This window comes from Bradysia coprophila, unplaced genomic scaffold (genome assembly GCF_014529535.1).
Source record: "Bradysia coprophila strain Holo2 unplaced genomic scaffold, BU_Bcop_v1 contig_24, whole genome shotgun sequence".
Lineage (NCBI taxonomy): Eukaryota > Metazoa > Arthropoda > Insecta > Diptera > Sciaridae > Bradysia > Bradysia coprophila.
Window position 1 is genome coordinate 5,213,219 of NW_023503501.1, and position 21,889 is coordinate 5,235,107.

Consider the following 21,889-nt stretch of genomic DNA (forward strand, 5'->3'; position numbering starts at 1 on the left):
AAATCCAAGCCCGCCGCCTTTATTCAAACTGTTTTGTCATTTCCAAATTTCCCATTCCAACCGCAGCCAACTTCACACAACCTTAAATTCTCCACATTTTTGCACCATTCTCTACAATCGCTCAATACCGATCCCTCTCTCTTTCGTTCATGCGAAGTCTTACACTGAAAATTCCCACACACTGGGATATTTTTCAATCGAAACAAAGGCGAGAACGACGTAAAAAGTCAAGGAAGTTGCGTCTCGCGTTTTTTCTGTTGAAAATTTCGTAGTAATCAAACTAATTATTACGAAAAAACAAAGTACAGTGAAATATGAATACTTGCTCAGCATGTGTGCAATAAAGTTTTCCTGAAAAACCTGGTGAAAATCGAAAAAAAATTTGATGCAAAAGTGTTCTCTGCATATAACATACAAGAGTGTGGTGGATCGATAGCTCTTTGAAGTTGAAGTATTTCGAACAAAAAAAATTACAATTTTTCTTCAGTAGCGCCGTTGTGTGTGTGGTGTGTGTTTTTTTTTTTTGAATCGAGAAAAAAAAGTAAAATTTTGTTTTTCAACTTGTGGGCGCTGGCCTAAAATATCAACTTTTACTGAAAAGCAACGTCATTTCGTTTGGACGTTTCGGACAATAATTCCACTCGGAACACCACTTGCCTAGGATACACCCAAACCATTTTGGTAAGCCAATTTACACACTTCTCATTTTCTCGTCGCATACCTTAGTTTGTACATTCTATAACTATATAATTTTACTTCAAATTTTACCTAAAATGCTATTTCCACATCGTTTGATTTAATTGTTTTTAATTGGAGGATGGTTGATTGAAAATATCGAAATATAATTTAATTTTGCTAAAACTTATTAATTTTGTGCGTGCAATCGGTGTAGTATATAAGGGCGGTGGGTACAGTGAGTGTGTGAGTATAATGCTCTGATGAATTGTTTTTGTCATGCATGTTAAATGAATGAGTTACAAAAATATATAAATTTCTCGTTAAAATTTTATTTTCATTTTCCTGTTCGCTATCATACATTAATTTCCATATCTTTATCCAATTGATTACCTCATACACGGTCGACGTTACCAACTAATAAAAAACCTCTTATCTAACTCAAACAGTGAACGAAAGACCATTTTACGTTCAATTTGCATACCGAAAAAAAAATCATTTTCTGTTCACAATTTCTGTTCAAAATATTTATATTCCAGTCACCATTTTGATTTCGGGGCGTTTCATTTCATTCAATTTTTTTTCATTATTTTGTTGTTGCTGCTGGCTGTGTTGTTGTATATTACTTCGTTTATTCCTACCATATGATATGCCTATGTTCCGATCATACAAATAATTCTATTATTTACGTTCGAACAACAATAAATTACATAAAATTCTAAACAAAACCGAAAAAAATTCTAAGCGCAATCAAATCGTCAGCTGACATTAGAACAACACAATAATAGAGACCGACGACGATGTGTTGTTTTTCGCTTATGTTGTATTCACTGTAACAACCATTCATTAACATTACTTTACAAACGTTCGGTTGCTCAACACGAGTTTTATATGAGTTTTGTGTTTTGTATTTAGCTTTTACGTAATTTGACACAAATTTTGCATCTGTGTATTGTTTTCCTTGGTCATTTGATTGTAGAGTGTTATTTTGTAAAGCCATAGGAAGTTTATAAACGGTACGTTTGATTATTAATGGGCCTTCCTTGTTATAACTCAATTCAATGTAAATAATAGTATACTATACTCAACGACTGACGTACAACCTATTATATTACTATGCCCCACCTACTGGGTGGGTCAGGTCCCTTGACTGACTGCATTTTTCAATAATTGCAGTCTCAGTTTTCTTACAATTCTCAAATAAGCTGGGGCTTATAAATCACAAGAGATCACTAGCCGGATGAAAAAGCTGTGCAAGAATGGTCCTATATCCCAGATTATTAGTCCAATAAAAAATGCATTCTTAACCACATGAACTAACCTACTGGTCGGAACCACCAGTGAACATATTAATATCATGTAAATCCAAGCTAAAACTTATCTTCAAAACTCGCTTTTCTGAAAGAAGAAGATCGAAGGAAGTTAAAAGACAATATTTTCACATCTGCTATTTTGGAAGCCTCTGAGAAATTACTCGAGTGATCGTGTTGTCAAGAAAACTCTTTTGGAAAGTACTTCTAGATTATTAGACCAGAACTCCAGTATTTCATTACTCGTAGTTGCGAATTACTCAAGCTAACGTGTTGTCAAGAAATCTACGACCAATCAGCGCAAACATTTCGTGGTAACAAGGAAAAAAGTTTTGTGTGTAACAATTACTCCAATATCACTACTTCAATATTGCCCAATTACAAACTGACCCTCATGATTTTCATTCTCTGTCGATTAAAACGAAAATTTTGAAAATCGCGGAAAAATTACTCAAGTTATCACGGTAACAAGGAAAAGCGTCTGTGTAGAATTTCTCCCATTTCGTTGTTCTAAGATTATCCATCTACGAACTGACCCTCATGATTTTCATTCTCCGTTGATTAAGAATTACTCGAGTTATCGCAGTAACGAGTGTACGGACGTTTTCTATATTCAGTGCCACCTTTTCCATATGGGCCAAACGGGCAAATGCCCGTGGCGCCCGAAGTGGAGCAGAAGAAAATGGCGCCCGAGGTCCTTAAACAAAATTTAGCTTTACTAAATTGGCGAAATGTAGAAAATTTTCCAAATAGCATAGTGAACTTAGCGTTACGGACATTTAAGGTTATTTTCATAAGACCCTGACTTTCAGTCAAGGGAATAATACACTGCGTGTGTCGCTTTATATTTACTTTTCTTATCAGCTAAATTCAAACAAAACTGAAAAATGTTTTCATTTCGAATATCGAAGTGAATTGTGTGTGTCCATGACAACACATTCGTAGGAAACGTACGAAACACAAAAGACTCTCGACAAAAGAAGCTTATCGTGTAAGTAAGATTGTAAATTAAGACGTTCAGTCCAGAAGCAAGACGTTCGTTTTGTGCATTTTATAAAAAATGTAAAATTGTGAGAGGAAAAATAAACATTTTCCTCCTGTACGACACGGACACACAGTCACGATAAATTACCTGAAAAGGAAATGCACAAAGGAAAAAGAAGCCAAGTTGCTCATATAATACAGTAATGACGAGAGTTCTCTTTAATAATTCATTCCCTTTGAATGAGGATTTGATCCGAATGGCGTTCTTTGCGCACAACATTTATTTGCAATTAAATTATTCAATTACAGCCAATTGCTGTCGGTTGTGAGTTTTCTTGTAGCAACAGCAATAATAAGGCAAGGGACTCTGGTTAGCTGTGTTTTATTAAAAAAAAAATTATGTTCAACCATTGAAGTATAAAATTTAGTTTTTATAGTCATCTTGACACACCTGCCGTTTCTTGACAGTTAAAAAAATCGTTTTCCACCCTATTCAACACACTTAAATCGCTAATTCATTTAAATGACGACATAACGAGGAAACCTATGCAACACTTCTGTTAGACTTATCGGTGTTAGATTCGCTTAACAAGCCGGTTAGGAGCAATGAATGACTGTGCTTGGACTCAAATCTTAATCGTTCATTGTCACAATTTTGAAGACAGTCTCTGAAACATCTGCTATTGTCTCTAAAACATCTGCTATTCCATGACAGAAATTCTTAGCGGTACATCTACTTAGACAGATATAGTATTAATCATCTCTAGCGCATTCATTTTTCTTTTACATGAATCATATAAGCAATTTTAACAGCTACGTCCCTAAAATCATGCCCTAATCGATGGTAGGAGTGATGAAATGACTTCTGAATATAAAAGAAAGTTTTGCCTTCGGGGTCACCTATTTACTAAGTTCAATTTAGCTAAATCTCGAGAAAGCTGGTCGACTGACTGACACATAAATCCTTCGAATTCATGTTTATAGTCTACAAATTGTATACATTGCACCAGGGCCTACTTTTTAGAAACTTTTAGAGAAAATCGAGAAATTCAAGAAACTTTGAGAAATTCAAGAAACTTCGAGAAATTAAAGAAATTTCGAGAAATATTTCTTGAATTTCTCAAAGTTTCTTGAATTTCTCGAATTCGATAAATTTCAAGAAATTCCAGAAAATTCAAGAAATTCGGGAAACTTCGAGAAATTCAAGAAATTTCAAGAAACTAATTTCTCGAGTTTCTTGAAGTTTCTCGAATTTCTCGAATTCGAGAAATTTTAAGAAATTCGAGAAAATTCGAGAAATTTCAAGAAATTCAAGAAATTAGTTTCCAAAAAGTAGGCCCTGCATTGCACTCATGTCTTCAGAGTAATCACAGCTAATTCAATGCTAATTCATCATTGCAGCAATATTTGTCTGTATTTTGACAAGAGCATTATGTTCAGTCCGGTGTTCTGTACCTAATACGTTACCTCTTAAAGTGATGAGTAAATCTAACTACATTTAAAGTGTACCTTATGCTGTATTCTCTTCAAAATAATTGCATACAACACATTTGGACTGGAAAATCAAAGGGAAGCAAACTCAAATGTTCACCCGTGATTCCTTTTAATGAAAAAGCAAATTTCCGTACGGAAAATCGTAGCGTGCACATACCATAAACAGGAATAATTACAAAGTATTCCCAGCATTGCGAGCAGAAATACAACAATTTAGATTTTGTAATGTGAAGCTGGAAAATTCTTTTTACTGAGTGTGCTCGTAGCACTCAACTGTAATTTCATTATACGCTGTTTCGTCATGAGTGTATGTACCTAAACGATGTTCTTGTATATCACACACACTGAAGCGATTGCTGTTATTTTATGATTATCTTTTATACGATGTTGATGATCAGCATGATTAACGGAAAGACCTTGGTATCATATTATACTGCTGAAATGCCACGAATCGCGATTGGCTAACCGATAATTTCAAAAAGTCTTATACGACTTCCACTTTCGTTTTTTTTTTTGTACTGCTGCTGTATGAATATCCATGCATCGCTTAACGAACGAAAGAAAGTTGATGTTGAATTTTGTTGCTCAGACTCGAAAGTGTATGTAAAATTGTATCACAATGGTGATCGAGATAATTACAAAATCGAATGATTTTTGTGGATCATCGACTACAGACAGTGTCCTCAATGCAGGGCTTTCGATATTGGCATTTTTGTACGGTTTCTTGTTCAATTCGTTTTAGCTTTTTTCATAATATTTTCATTACAGTCCTTATATGACTACTTGTATGATATGCATTTCAATAATGAGATTACCAGCTGGTGGAACACTTGCTTCTTTTATGAGTTTATATATGGTGGAAATAAAAAAAAACCTTTGGCCAGAATCACCCCCAACCGAGCTGCTTTTAGAATTAATAAAATAAAAGACCGAAATATAATTCATGTCCCCTACAGTGTTTTTAGGCATATTCTATTCACTTGATGTTTTCGTATATCGTAGCGTAGCCAGACTCATTCTGAATATCACACAACCATACTTCGTCTTTATATTTATCTCTTGAGAAAGTTATAGCAACAACAACAACAAAACATTAATATTATAACCAGTCACCAGTGTCGTTGTGCGTGTATGATATCACAGAAGAAAGAAAAAATTATTGAAAAATGCTGAGTGAGGACATAAAGCGAACACCCGCTATACACATTGCTTTTTATACTCTTGAAAAAAACACTAAATAACACAGCGACTCAATGCCTTGTTGCTTCTATGTGTGAATGTAAAAGTTGAATATGAAAACACAGTCGAGCGAACAAAAAAAAAAAGTGAATAATCTGAAGTGGTGCTGTGTGTTGTGACATCGAGCAATTTTTTATTTTCTTAAAAATGATTTTTTTTTTCTCTATAAACAGACTCTTACGAGAGTGATTCATGGTAGTTCATATAGTATAAAATGCATTACAAGCTTGTCGTAATTAAAAACAAGAACAAAAATGAATTTAATTTCCGTAGCAATATTCACAATTTTACGTAGCAAATTTCATTTTCTTTTAAAACGAATGAGCTTTTCATTTCAAAAATAAAAAAATTATTCCCGTGTCGTCGGTGAAAGAAAATTAAAAATGCTCTTCGTCAGGAGAAATGGCTTTTACCCGTGTACTCACACTTTGTTTCCTTCCTTCTAAATCACACTGTTATAACCATAAAACCCAACAACACTTAAATAACGACTTGCATGCATGTTTCCATGATATTAACCAAAAAAGAAAAAAAAATTGTATCGCAACAACTCATTTAAATTTCCATATCGTCATGCCTCATCAACACATTTTGAATGAGTTTTATGTGCGAGGAAGGGTATTTTCGAATTTTAATTTATTTCCAGCTTGATGGAGTATCGGTTGTGTTCATTCTTTTGGTTTGTTATACCAATCACATGAATTATATTTCACAATTTTGTGCTTTAGTCTCGGCTTTAGTTTTCTTCTTCTTGAATACATTGTGAATATTATGCGCAGTATTCACAGCTAGCGTGAATCGATTTTCAGTCATTCAGGCCCGACAAGAAACGCTAGCCTCAGCATGATGTGACTTAATTTTTTAAGGTTGAAGACCTATGAAAACCAATCTTACGATTGGAAAAGAAAATCAATTTGACCATATGCCGTACGACAGCGTTGCTACATCACGAATAACTTAAAGAATCTAATTAGGTCAGACCTTAGTCATGTGCAATAAGAAAAAGCGAAAGTAAATAAATTCCATGTTAACACAAAACTCATTAGAAATTTCAGATTGAACTTTCATAATGTAATAAATTGCCACAGTTGCTTTAAGAATGAATCTTAATTGAGTTGGAAAAGTGCGGTCTTCGCCTCTGTGTTTAACCGCCTTGAAATCGAACCCGTGCTGAAGAAATTCAATTTTATAGATGAGGTATATGGCAACATAATACACAAGAATACGTTTCCAATATTCGAGCACTACATTTGACGAACTCTATTGACATTGTAATTAAATAATTTTGAGTGATTGGTGCTTCATTCAAATTTTCCCGAAAGTAAGATCGACGCATTTATGGAAACCGATTAAGTTTTACATTAATTTGTTTACTGGGAAGGCCGCTACCAAACATTCGGCGTCTTCATGTCATCACTGATTCCTCCCATTTCGACACATTCAGTTATTCGTAAGTTAATGTAACTATACGAAAGCCGAGGAATTGCTATAATATATGGACATGTGTCATTGATAAACTAAATGTTTCTCAAAGCAATTGCTTCTCCTACCCTTGTAACCCTCCTATATCTCCCTCAAAAATTTTCTAAAGTATTTTTAGGCATTGTAAGGCGGGGTATGCTTGCCTGAAGTTTCTTACATAGTTTTGACCTCTTGTTTAACTCATGTATTGAGCCACTTGTCGACAAAGAACCGGTAAAAATAAAAGTTTTTCAGCAACAAGGGTTTCAACGACCCTAACGAGTGGTCAGACTATGTAAGAAACGTCCAGCAAGCATATACCGCCTTAATATGTCGGAGTAATTTACGAAATTAAAAGAAGCAACTGCTTTTGAGACAGACCCTCCTAACCATCACTGGTCATACCAATCATTCAAATCGAGTTCTTTACATTCCAGTCCGAGAGATGTACAAAACATTTGTCTAAAGGGTAAGGCACACTGACTGTTGTACTATCCCGATACGCCTTTCGGTAGCCAGTCCGACCATGATAGTGTCACACAATCTACTACTTTATTCGTTTTAGCATACATTATGCTATTCAGTACCACCTGAACCGAAGGTCATCACTTATTTTTGTTATTTCTTTAGACCACAGGTGATAGTCGTTTCTGAGAGGTTAGGGTCTCTTTTAAATTTCACTAATAGCTACGAGATGTTTTCCTACCCCGCCCATAAGAAGTAAAAGTGTATAATAGCGTGCGATTGTTGTGTGAAAGGTGTTTAATGAATTTTAGACGAAAAATTAATCATTTTGAAGCTTTTTTTACTTTTGAGAACGCCTTTACCGTACGTAATATAACACTGAACGGTAGATGTAGAATAATAATCAAATTACATCCAAGTATTTGAATTTCAAATTTAAATTTAGACATGAAATAGCCCCTGAGGGTTGAACTCCATGTTATTTACGTTGAAGGTGTTCTGAAATGAGTATAATATTTTTGCAAAGTCTTTTTTCCTTCATTTTCATTAGTTTCTAAACAAAAGAATTTTTCTCTTTTGGTTATAGATTTTAAACTATGGCTGTTCTGTGTCTTATAACGCACCCCATCCAAAAATATTAACCACAGCAAACTATATATCTATAAATATTTTATATCAAAAAAAGTATCAGTCAGTTATGTTTACGGGGACTACATAATTTCTGCTACACACAGGCAATTTTATTCATTTTTTTTTATAAATATATAAATTAATAAAATGTTTTGCTTTGTATTGTTAGAGTTTTTGATGCTACTTTATGACCATAAATGTACTTGTCAATCAAAATTGTTTTTTTGTAAATAAATTTAAGTTTTTGATTAGACTTTCTTTTCTTTTTTTTCAAAGTTTATTAACGTTAGAGTTAAGTGAATATCCATCAAGTTCATATCACGTTAACCTTTAAGAAACGGCTAATCTGTTATCAACAGTAACGACAAAAATATGTGATAGCCTACGGCTAATCAGCTCTGATACGATAAAATGGTTAAACAAATGAAGTAAAAGATTTTGGGTTAAACTAAAGGCAAAACTTTGAACAAAAGAAGTAACAGATGTAATGATTACGCTTGCCGTTTCTCGAAGGTTAATCAAAACAAACAAACCAAAAGAAAAATGATGAAGTAAAGCAAATTAGAATTTGTTCGATTTCAATAATTATGTATCCACTAACCAACCAAAAGAAACAAAACTGCTTGGGCACAAAATAAAGGAATGATTACAGAAATGTGTTTTTGTTTGAGCAAATAATTATCTAACGCAGTAGATGTACAATTTAAAAATAAAATGTTTTTTCTTAGTATTGAATTGTTTATAGTTTTTTATACTTTCAATCAAATGTAGAAATGGATTTGAAAACTAAAAGTGTCGGGGCATGTCATTGATTTTGTTTGACTAAAAATCTTATGAAAAATAATTTCACTTTTCTGTTTTCTGTTGAGCTATTTTAGTTGTTTATTGAATTTAATTGCACCATATCTAATGAATTCAAAGCGAACTCAATTTTTGTTGTCGTAACCGCGGCGGTTTTTTTTTCCTCTCCTAATTTTATATTTATTGCAAATATTTTGCCACTAATTTGAAATCGATTCAGTTTTGCATTCGTAATTTGTATCTACAATTATCGATTGAATGGGTAACGACATTCAAAATCTAAATATTTTTTACTGCGAAATTCCGATACTAAACACTGTCCAGTACTCGAAACTATAACATCCATGACCGAAATATTCTCTTACAACTTTGTTGTGCAATCATTTAATAAAGTAGCAAACTTCAATTGTGCTTCTTGATTCCCGAGTAACTCTTAGAGCAAAATTAATGAAAAACGTTCTCATATTCTATTTAAAATAAAATCAATTTTAAGACCGTAGTCCAATCGGATATATGCATGACTTCACCCCAGTATATAACAGTCGAGTATATATCGATGATAAAAGCTCTTGATTTTTGGTGTTGGTTTTAAATGCTTAACAGTACAATGCACCCATAAATTTGCGCTTCCTAGATTCATTTCGACGATTTATACATCATTATTTACACATTCTCAATTGCATAATTTCAAAGGATTCTCTATGTGTACGAACAGGTGAAGATGGAAAAGCTTTCCTGCTAGGAATTTAGAATTGTGAGTGTGCAATCTTCGTCTTCATTATTCATTCCTGTCTGATGTACGTTTCCGTCTAGAGTGTCAGACTTGTAAAAATGTTTTTTTAAACTTCAAAGTTGAAATTAGTTTCTTTCCTTCCATAAAAAAATTTAATTTTCAAACGCGAAACTTTCCTATGATCTCACTTACTATTTCGCATCGAATTATATTTTATATACCGAGTGAGCTTTTATGCATAAACTTTATCAACACAATATTCAAGCTCATGAAATATTTAGTGTTTAATGAACTCGGTGGAAAAACCCTTTACATTCTTGCATGAAACGTCGGAGTGTGTAATTTAGCTTTTTAGTGGTATTTCGTCATGTTGCAGCGCTTGATTGATTTATTATTACATTTAGAGCTTATTGCACCCCTTATACATAGAGTTAAAATGTATATATATTCAGAGGCGAACAGGCCAAACAAACAATGTACATGTCTCGGCTAGATAAAGCCAAAGCCTATTAGCATATCATATAGGACTATTTACTGTTCAACTGTTCCAGTGTATCCCTTAAAAAACTACACAAAGCACTTCAAATCTTTAATCAGACCTATTAAATGCAATAAATGAGCTCTGCACTCCTTCAGTCAATCAACTATTACCTTCACTGACTACCAATTTTGTCCTTTGACACATTTCTTTCCACAAGTTAAAAGTCTCAAAAGTTCGAAATACGTAGTGAATGGTCTGAAAAGACAATAGAACAGAGACCGTGAGACTACGTATTCCGAACTATTGATACCCCTGTTTTGACCGGTCATTCATAAAGAACGTCCACATGATTTTTAGCATTTGTGTCCCCTTTCTCATTCCCGTCTAACTTTTGTTAATGTCCACTGTCTAGGTTTCTCACACTACATTTTCGCTCACCTCTTCGTGTGGACGTTCCTTATGGATGACCCATAAGTGGCTGCGTTAGTATCGAATTTCCATGTAACGAAATGTTCTATGTCATTCAAATGTTGAAATATATTTTGTGCCTTCTATCAATATTAATTCATAAATCAATCATTTGCCCGATGTTGCTACGGGTGCAATCTATAACACTGTTTTAAGTATACCGTTTTGTTCACATATATTTATCAAAATTTTTTGTCATTATGTCATTTTGTTAGAGGTTACATGTTTAGTCGTAAGTGCAATATTCTACTAATTTAGGTTTAGGTAATAAAATGAACAGTCTGTTTTTAACAATATTTAAGTTTAAATGGAACCAAAAATAATTTTATGTATTTTTAATTTACTTGTAAATAAACAACAGAAAAAATTGAGTAAAAACCAAAAAATTAATTATACAATTTTTGTGCATGGTGCGCAATATATATACATTTTTGTAACGCTTTTATACAAATAATTTTATTTTTTTTACAAAATAAAACAAAAAACTGAAATGAAAACTTAATAAATGTGTATTTTAAAAAAGAAAAAAAAGTTCACTTGATTGTTCACTTCAACATATAAAACTATTATTGTTGGAGCTGTATTTTCTTTTACATGTTTGCACCTTTCATATAATTTCGTCCATAATAATGTTTAACCTAAATTTTCGGTTTGAATTTATATACCTACTTTGTATGTACTGAGTTTGGCTTACGTTTAATTAGTTTACAAAAACAATAACCGTTTGCTGGTTTGTACTTTTTTTATTTGGGTGTTGGAGTCTCAATTTTTTTACTTTGTTTTTTTTTTTTTTTTTTTTTAGTCGATAACGACAATTTATTGACTTGCTCACATCTCTGCCGCTTTACGTATACCGAAAAATAAACTTTTTTTAAATATCCTGTTTCGTTCGAAGATTCACTTTTCGTACTTGTGTTCAGAAAATGGGTCATTACTGGCTCGCCCGAAATAAATTTTTCGTATTTTCTGACAACAAGGAAGAGAAATACGCAACCGTCTAGTAATTTTTGTAAAGGGGTAAAGGGGTTTTGAACTATTAGGGAACGTCAGATTTTCTAAACAGAAACTCCAAACGAAAACACAAACGGCAACGCAAACGCGGAAAGAGCAAGTTTCACAGATTCACTGAAAAATACTTAAATTCTGCAAGAATTTTAATTAACACATTGAAATTAATTGCGGCTTGCCAACTTTCGGCACCCTGGACTTTACTTAAATAGTCGAGGAATGTCTCCAAATAATTTTTTTCAAAAACTCCAAAACTGAATTCTAGATTTTTAGAAATTTATTTGGAGTGGAATACTATTTAAGTAAAGTCCAGAGTGCCGAAAGTTGACAAGCCGCAATTATTTTGAATGTGTTAAAGAAGTTGTTATTGTGTAACGCATGACCTCAGGAGTCCGGCATACTAATTGTTTTCTCAATCGGACCAATATATTTTTTTTTTTCAAAAACACCTTTATTGGTATGAATAGTACAATCTTAACTATTTGTTAATTTATTACTAGGGTTGAGTTGTACTATCTTCCTTTTACTTGCGTAATTAGAAGAAAGTAAGACTTGTGTGGGTTTTACGACCCAATGGTCGAGTCCCTGTGCCATTATATGCTGAGCAATAAGCACTTGAAAATGTGGTGTTTATATGGCTTATCGCTCGGAAAATATTAGCCTGATTGAGAAAACAAGCGTTTTGTTTAATTAAAGTCCTTGCAATTAGAATAGATCATTGTCAATGTCGTTTGAACTGTCAAATAGTTGTCAATTTCACTAAACTAAAATCGAACAAAAAAAGTATTGGATGGTGAGACGCCACACAAATTTTCATACATTTCTAGAAGGAACCGGTATTTGACATTGGGTTGACATTGACATTCAATTATTTTTCAGTGAATCTGTCAAACTTGCCCTTTCCGTTCGTATTTTCTGTTCAGAGAATCTGACGTTCCCTAATAGTTCAAAACAATCGGTTTTATCGGTTTTCGAATAACCAAAGTGTTTTAACTTGAGGCTATTTTGGTGACATTGGGTGGAGTTAGAATTACTGCGAAACTTACCGATAAATCTTTTTTCACAAAAGCACCTCTAGCTCTACCTCTGACACTTTGTCAAATAAAGCTTAGTATACAGTCAGCCGTGAAATGAAATTTTGACAGAAAATGTATAGACTCTTATTGCTTTCTCTTTCAACATATTACGTTGAGAGCGAGAGGACCGAAGACCAGTCTATTATAAGTGGTCTTGGGATACTTGTCAAAATATTTCCTTTTCTTTCATCATAACACTCTGTGGACTACCTGTCAATATTTCGCTGCTAGTGAAAAAGTCACAGAAAGTCAGTCATATGTATGTGTACGTGTCAAAATTTCATTTCACGACTGACTAGATATTAAGAATTGTGTTGAGAGAGATAACCTGAGAAAATAGTCTGCCACTCAAAACTTCCGAGTTTTATTTTATGCTGCCCAAAATGACCAGTGTAAGCCTTTCAGTTAATTTTAACTTGTGTGTAACACTTCAAAATTCATCAGAGTAAGTTTTCTTGTTCACCTGTTTTTTGAGCACAAAGTTGTACTGCGGTGTTGATCAATAAGTAAATAAAATTAATAACGGCACGTAAAGCGAATGAGATATGAGACTCTGTCCTCTTCTTATATCCACCAACAATAACGTCTGCCTATCTATATGTTGAATCCTTATAAATTATGGACGTCATTGTTGAACAGTTTCTTCTAACAATCGAATGCAGCATCGATGAAAAAGTAGAATCGTGACAATCTAAATTTGATTTTATTTTTTCATGAACCGACCTTCTCGCTCTTCCCTCCAACTGAAAACATACAAAAAAGTGTATTTGCTGCTTCCTATCTTCAATAAATAATTACCAGCATTCATTTGTTGAGGGTTAGCAGATGATAAAACTACTTTGAGTCATTTTTCCTCTTGTTCAGTTTTAGGCCCGTTTATATCTGTTTCGACACAATACCTCTATACGCTCGAGCCCATGGTATTTGTTTCACATGATTTTTTTTTCATTAAAGATAAATCAACGCAATTTGCCTTCATTTCAAGATTATATTTTACTTTCTATGTATGATTCGGTTAAGTTGTAGATGTTGACCTCGTGAAGATGTAAAAATTGGGCATACGATTTTTTGTGTGTGTCTTTGTCTTTAAAAGCATGTTGTACGTCTAAATTAATTCATCTTATTGTTGATGAAGGTCGAAATTATTAGAATTGATTTTCCCATGCCACGTTAAGGTTCATTATGTTAGAGAGAACATACTTAGGACAGCCCGTCAATTCAATTTAAGGAACAAAACAGGAAATTACGTAACGCGTTTTCAGTGCTGCCATCAACATTAAATTTTTAAATAACTCGGGAAATACGTACTCTGCAAAGTTAAAACTATGGTCTACCTGAGGGGAAGTCAGTTCAAAAAACGCTGTACCATGACGTTGTATGAAGCTGAGAGTCAAAATGAGCCAATGACCTTGACCTAACGTGCATTTGTGTAGTGACTATTCTGGGCCCTGTACCATGATCTTCCGGAGCAGTTTTCCCGTTTGTTGACAGTTAGAATACAGTGTTCTAACACGACGCAGCCAATTCAATAGCAATATACACGGCTCAATGTGAACAAGCGGTATTAACGCAAGTAAACACTGGGCCGGTGGTATTGTTATTAAGATGGCTGTATCGCATCAAAACACTCTAGTGAATACGATCTCTAGGGGTTTCAATTATAAGGAACATTTCGGGTATATTATCGAGAGACTTAACGAATGTTGTAGACTCATTTTCCTATTCTGTCTTTGCACTTTTCTAGAGTATACCAATAGTTGTTTGAGTAAATTGTAACGCTTCAAAAATCTAAAGATTAAAAAAGCACAATGAACATAGCATGGATCCGGAATAAAATGTTGTTTTTGTCATTAAAAAGATTAGTTTGAGAAACAAATTGCATTGCAAGAAGGTGCTTGAAGTAATCCGTGTATGCAAACAAGATTTTCTCTCACTCTTTTTATTTCATTTATTTGGTAAGTCTATTTGTTCCACATTATTTTCGCTAAACTTTACCTACAGACCGAATTACCGTCCGATTTCATTGACAATTTTCGTTTCTTTATAGAGAGAGAAAAAATAGAGGAAAAATTCATCCGAATCCAATCGGCAAACAAAACTACCATCCATATCGCATGCACAAGATGAATTCGAACCATTCAAATTCAAGCCGACGACCATTTTCGCGGGGTGCAGCACCGCGAAATAGACAAAGATTGTATTCGCAAAATCCGCATTCACACAATGATAACTACCAGCAGCGAAATTTCGGACAATGGTACAAAGATCCAGAACCGTGTTACTCACATGGGTAAGTTCGGCTAATTTTAGTTAAGAAATTTTTGTTTTTGTTTTGAATTATGGTTGTTGTTGTTTTATTGCTGGTACTGCTGGTGCTGCTGGCTGCGGGTATATTATGTACAATTTTTCGTTTAATTTAAAATGAATTTTATTAATTCGCTGATGAAGGTTTTTTTTACGTTCTTGTTTCGAATTCAATGCCAAATGGTTGAAAGTTTATAGTTGTGCTGGTTTTCATCGAATAGGTAGATTAACATACACACAAAGCATTTTTATAATAATTTTCGTATATGAAAAAGAATTCGTTAAAAGGCAAGTCTTGTACGATATATACGATGTATACGTTTAGGTACCTTTTCATTTCAATTCAGAGTTATCGTTTCGAATTTCAACGAAATCGTTTACATTGCCTCTGTGATAACAAATTTAATTCAATGCATTTCATCGTCGACAAAAGGTTTTAAGTTTAACTGGTTCAAGTTACTCTGATGTTTATCATAAAAGATTTACTTGCAAGCAAATTGAAATATACGTTTCCTGCAGAGACTAGTTGGTAGATGCACTATGGCTGCCACGCCACACGTTCGTTAGCCAAACTAATTTCAATTCTCTTTGAATTCTATTTCTAATGTAAATGAATACATTTTAGCCAGGTTCATTGAATGAAAGTTGTAACTTTAAGCTTAAAAGTCGATCTTCAGAATAGATTCAGTCAAAACAAAGCATCTGACTGATGTCAGTGTCGATTGAAATTCGAAGGAAAGCTAATGGTAATTGCTCCCTGGGCATAATAATTGACCAAGCAATCGATTCTTTGGTATCAAATAGAACCAGGCAATACACCGTTTGTGCTATGAAGTTATGAATCACCTGTTGGGTGCCATTTCATTTTTGTTACTTAAATAGTGCTTCGCTCTACTATGCAATATGCATTTACATTGCTTATTCATGTAAATCACTGTACGTACAAGGTTCCAAACGAGCCTCAGCGAATGGCGATCGAAAAACGCTTTTGTAAGACAAACCCTTCTTTCGTTAAAGTGTGCGTAATTTATGAATGACCCCTTCCTCAAAAACTAAATCGGTTATAATGATAGGTTTCTCGTTCTACAAATTTACTATTTAATTGGAAGCTGACTAAAATGATCCGATCTGTCGTTGCACAATGTTGAATTATAATTAGATTTCCCGGTTAGCACATTCAATACGAGAACAATCGACACTACACACACCGAATGGCGAACCACCGATATGCTCACAGACTATGGGTGTAAATGCAACCATTTAACGGAAGCTATAAAGTTAACATCGACGCTCTGTATTCAATTCGATTGTGTTGACTGGGTGCTATTATGCCAATTAATTCAATTTAAACTGAATTTCCTTCTTTTATTTAGTTTTCATTCAATTTACACTATACATCCGCGGTCATACGAACCCAGCCAACTGAAATCAATTCAGATAATTCAAATCATTTTCATATTTGTCTGCCATGGTGGAACGTGATACCTGGGGGTTTTCTGGTCTATTTATTTAAAGATGCCATACAACTAAATCATATTTGAAGAAGCCTATACGTCTCGGTTAGTTTTATGAATAAAGATTTTGTTTAGTTATGGGTGTGTATAAGGCTTTGTCTTGCTGTAAAGGACACGTTTCGCATTACAAGTTAAATCTCACAGTACGGTGAATCATGTCAGTATCTTGTAAAAGCTTTACCCTTCAGACCTACGTTTGTTTCATGATTTTCGAGTAATTGTTTGTAAAAGTACAGGGGACGTTAACGATATTAAATATCCCAACATCTCATACAACGAAGTAAAATACTGACTTTTGGCTTAGCCCCCCACTGTCCTATTTTGCTACTCGACGTAAATCAATATTCTGAGCAAAATTCGCAATCGCATTCTCCTGACAATGTCATCTCATTCCGATTAACTTGTTGCAGAGCCGGTCCAAGTCATGGTGACCGGCGTAATGGAATGATGTCGGATCGACGACATCTTATGGGAGCCATGTCAATGGATCGAATGGATCGGCTAGACCGTATGGATCGTATGGATCGCATGGATCGTATGGACAGGCTGGATCGCATGGAACGCATCGATCGAATGGACAGATATTCACAGTCCAGTCGAAATGCAGATATGCACAATGACAGATCCGGGATGATGGATTCGAATCGTGGCATGAATATTATGAACAATCACCGAGACCGGAACAGTCCACAGTACCATAACGGCCACAACAACAATAACAACATTAATAATATGCACTCGAACCATTCCAATCATTCGAATCATTCAAGCAATCATCAAAATAATCACCTCAATCACTCGAACAGCCATGCAAATCATCATACACCTAGTCCATCATATTGCCCCGATAATGGCATCAAATCCGACAGTCCATCGAGAAAACGACGCCGCGTATCCCGTGTGCCAAGCCAATCTCCACCGTCGATGTGGGAACAAAGACAGTCGCCCAGAAATCAACAACAGGTACATCATCCCACTTTTTGTTTGGATGACCTTGCGCATACATACTAAACATTCAAATTATCAGTCTCAGCAAATGCAGCAGGGCAGTCCATTGTTACGTCGTGCTAGACTTCGAGACCAACAACAGCGGCCCTGGGATACAATGCCGATTTTCCAGCAATCTCCTCCACCGCAACATCAAGCCCCAACTACGCTTATGGTTGAAATGAATCCGGTTCCAGTAAGCTTACCACTGCGACACGAACCAATATGGACATATCAGCCGCACATTTCAATTTCTTCGATTTGCTCAAATCATCCACCACCACCACATATGTCACAGTGCCAGGTAAAGAATCTAAAAATCGTCTCGATTTTTTGTGACTTATTTCTAATTCAAATTTCTATCCACACCAAGGTTCATGGAATGTATTCTCAACCATTTGCTCAAACTTGTGGAACTGGAGGACATTACGGCGGCTTTCCATCCCAACCACCGCAAATCGTTCCACAGTCACATCAACCTCACTATCAACATGCTCATATAGCTCAGCAGGTATGGGTACGAAATCCATTTTAGTTAAAAACATTACGGAAAAATTGGATTTTCATTTCTTTGTTCTCTCTCGTTGATCCAGCGTCCTGACGGTATGCTCGATGGCCTTGACCATCACGGTCCACCAATACATGTGCCCACACTTTCTGCCGCCCACCATATGCATTCCTCGCCACAAATGGCCCAAGTATCACCACCGCAACCAATCTTTATCTCAACCGAAGGTCGACAAGCACAAATGGATCTCATACGAAATGCACGCAGAACACTGGCCACACCCCGGCACCGAAATTATGCACGAATCCATTGGACGGCTACACATCCACATGCTCATCCGCACGCACATGCTCACCGGCACACAATTCAGCATCAACCACAAATGCCAATGCAAACGGGAATAATAAATTCGGGAATTTTGCTTAATTTCCTGTAAGTATCCCAACTGTTGTCGTCACCTGCTTTGTGCTTTGTGGAATTTCATTTTCAAACTAATTTTGTGTCCCATCAGTGCCATGGTTCAATTGCCGCCATATGGACAGCACGAACTCAGTTCACCCGATTCGAATGAAACTGAAAATTACGAGGCATTGTTGAGCTTAGCGGAACGGCTTGGTGAGGCGAAACCGAGAGGTCTAGCTCGGCCAGAAATCGATCAACTTCCAAGCTACAAATTTAATGTTGAAACTCATACAGGTAATTGCCACCGGATCGTTCGTTTCCATTCTGAGTGCGTGTCGTTAATTCGGAACATTCTCTTCATCATTTTCAGGCGATCAAACATCTTGTGTCGTCTGTATGTGCGATTTCGAAGCACGACAGACATTACGCGTTCTACCATGCTCGCATGAATTCCACGCTAGATGCGTCGATAAATGGTTGCGGGTGAGTATCGAATGTTTGATGTTCGATTTGTTTAAATTTTTATGTTTCGTTTATTGAAAATGAAAAGATCCCCCTTGTCTTGTTAGACTTAGTCGACCTGTTAGCATTCAATTTTAAAGGGATGAAAATGGATTCGGTTCAGTTATTAAATATCGTGCAGGAGTTTTGATTTAACAGTCTGGTTGGATGATCAATATTAACTTTGCCGTTTATTGAAATCCAAGACGTTTCTGTTGAAGGAAGTCTGCTTAGACGCTAACGATCGATCCATTTAACTAATCCTGTTTAATGTTGTAGTTGGAAGCGTCACTGTGTCTTGAAAACATTTCTCTAATTTCTTTGAAACACATCCAGTAGCACGACGTCATCAGGGAAACTTGGGATACTCGTTCATCTCGAGAGTCAGATAAAGGTGAAAAATCCTTTGTGAACCAAAAAAACTCCTTTGAAAATTTTGAAAAACTAGAAAATCATTTGATCAGAAAGTTATCAAAATCGAAGAAAATCCTCATAAAATACTCTAAGGATTTTCTAAATGTCAACGAAATTTTACAAATATCTCCTCGGCTCACATTTTACCAAGAAAGAAATAGCAACTGAAAGATGTACAACGTTTCCTTCTCCGTAATTTAATTCCAAAGATTCCATAAACTACCAGTGGATCAATTGCAAGTGTCCCAAAAAGTTCAGAAAAATTCCTGAAATATTTTGCGATTTTTTAGATTTTTTCCTTGATATCAGAAATAAAGTCCACCAAAAATGATCCCTGCACCAGTGGTTTTATTATAATATTTAAACCGCCCAACAAATTCCGAATGTCAATTCATTCGGCCTTGATACGGTTCAATGAACTGTGGATAAATGATTTTTTATTCAAAATCTCCCAACTCTCCTTCATTCGATAATGCATTCGTCGTTCGTTCAATCAATTGTGTTTTAATTAAATAAAAAAATTTCTCTCTTCTACTGAAACCAGTCGAACCGCACGTGTCCAATATGCAGAGGAAATGCATCAGACTATTTTAGTTGCAGCAGCAGTGAAGGACGTTAAAAATATAAATGTGGAAAACACAATTTCGCTTGTTTCTCCCCCATACACACAAAGAATGTGAATAACAATAAAATGAATAAAAGCAGAGAAAGAAAATTTTCGGTGGAATGTTTGATTTCCACATTAATCAAAAGAAATAAAAAAAAGATTGGCATTAATATCAAAGTATACGCGCGTTTCATTTTGCTTTATTATTGATGAATTTTCAAAAATATAACAAATGCAACAAAACCAATTTAGTGTTTAAAAAAAAGGAAAATAATAAATTTGATCGATGATCAATTTAGTCGTATTAATTATATTTGTCTTGTAAAATTTAATCGTTAACTTTACCCCGTAACCCCCGAACTGCATATTATAATTAAAAAAAAAGAAGATTTTAGTCAAACGAACTAAAATTAACAAAAAAAAAAGAAAGAAAAAATTTATCTTGTGTGCAACTTTTCCGATCGCGTTTTTTACACTTCAAAACAAACAACAAAAATATTTGTATAATAAACTAGATGATTATGTAATTTACTATGTATTATGTCTGTGTGCGTGTGTATGTCTTTTATTCTGCACAAAAAAACAAAACAAAAATACAATTTCAGGACTAGAATGATCTCACACATTTTAATTGTTCAAAATTAAGAAATTTTGCGGAGTTAACTACACCATAGATAACGGTTAGTCATCTGCTATCCACAACAACGTTAACAATAAGCGATATTCTCACATATGTGTTCTCCTACTTAACGGGATGCGTTTGATCAAAATGTTGAAGTAGTAGATGAAGTAACAGATTTTGTTGCGATACGCTTGCCATTTCTGAAAGATTAACTGAAATTGAGATTGCAATCATTCGAAGCATTCAAATCGAATAATAAAATCATTTTCGTAACAATGATTAGGCTGAAAACATACCAGCAATTACAACTGTTGTCCAAAGAAATATTGGAAAATTATTGTCCACACCTGATTTCCTATTTTGTGGGCAGTGTTGCAATTGCTAGTCTGTTTTACACTTGATTTACAATGATTAGGAGGACAAGTTAAGATCAAGGTTGTTGATCAACGAAATAAAGATGAAACTGACGCTGAGAAAGTCTAACAAAAAGGCGATTTTGCAGGTATCGTTACCAATTTTTAAAATTTATTCGTTCATTCTCTCTCAATTGTTATGGCCATTCATACGTTTGTATAGTTTATCGCCGGCGCAATTCCTAAAAAAGGGCTAAAACGCTGCGAATACCGTAAAGTTTCAAAAGGTACACTCAACTCTCACAAAACACAAATCTGTAAATTGTTTTCAAAGATTTGTACTATTTTCTGGGTCAAATCCGTCAAAAAAAAAAACATTTTAGGAATGTCGGTGTTCCATTAAGTATTAATGAGAGTTTATTCCCTTGATGGAAATTCAGCGTCTAGCGATCCGAAATTAGTTCCGGAAAATTTAGCCGAAGCTTTGAAATTTTGACACTACCAACGGTCGAGTAAATACTAACTGAATTTAATGAATGTTATTTTGTTCTACGTGGCTTTTAGTTTTAAGAAGTCATACACTGACAAGTCAAGGAACGTGACTCGCCCCAGGAAGACTTATACCGGCCTAAAATTCTGAATTTAATTTTATTTTCTCTGGTTGAAGGGAAATTTATCCGTTCTGTTCAGATGGGCTTAGTTTGAAGCAAATAGACAGGTCCCTATGCACCTGAGTTTTCAATGGGTTTGTTATGGCTCTGACTGAAATCGAGATAATAATCCTAATCCTCCAACATTTAAATTTTCTAGTCCAAAAACGTCCATAAATTGTGTAATTAAAAGCCGCGCATG

The 21,889-nt window shown here is 34.8% G+C and overlaps 1 protein-coding gene across 3 annotated transcripts; it reads left to right on the forward strand.

Moving 5' to 3' along the window:
• Positions 1-138: 138 nt before the first annotated feature.
• On the forward strand, positions 139-20,914 carry LOC119078041 (RING finger protein 44). Of its 3 annotated transcripts, none has more exons than XM_037185455.1 (9): positions 139-681; positions 14,875-15,115; positions 17,054-17,606; positions 17,671-17,934; positions 18,004-18,141; positions 18,224-18,570; positions 18,650-18,834; positions 18,911-19,023; positions 20,000-20,318. In XM_037185455.1, exons 2-9 carry the CDS (start codon positions 14,940-14,942, stop codon positions 20,072-20,074), a joined length of 1,851 nt encoding a protein of 616 aa, XP_037041350.1. In that variant the 5' UTR covers positions 139-681; positions 14,875-14,939; the 3' UTR covers positions 20,075-20,318. The 3 variants fall into 3 exon arrangements, with proteins under 3 accessions (XP_037041350.1, XP_037041349.1, XP_037041351.1); XM_037185454.1 differs by having other exon boundaries at positions 174-681; positions 18,004-18,147; positions 20,000-20,914; XM_037185456.1 differs by having other exon boundaries at positions 174-681; positions 17,450-17,606; positions 18,004-18,147; positions 20,000-20,914.
• Positions 20,915-21,889: the final 975 nt, after the last annotated feature.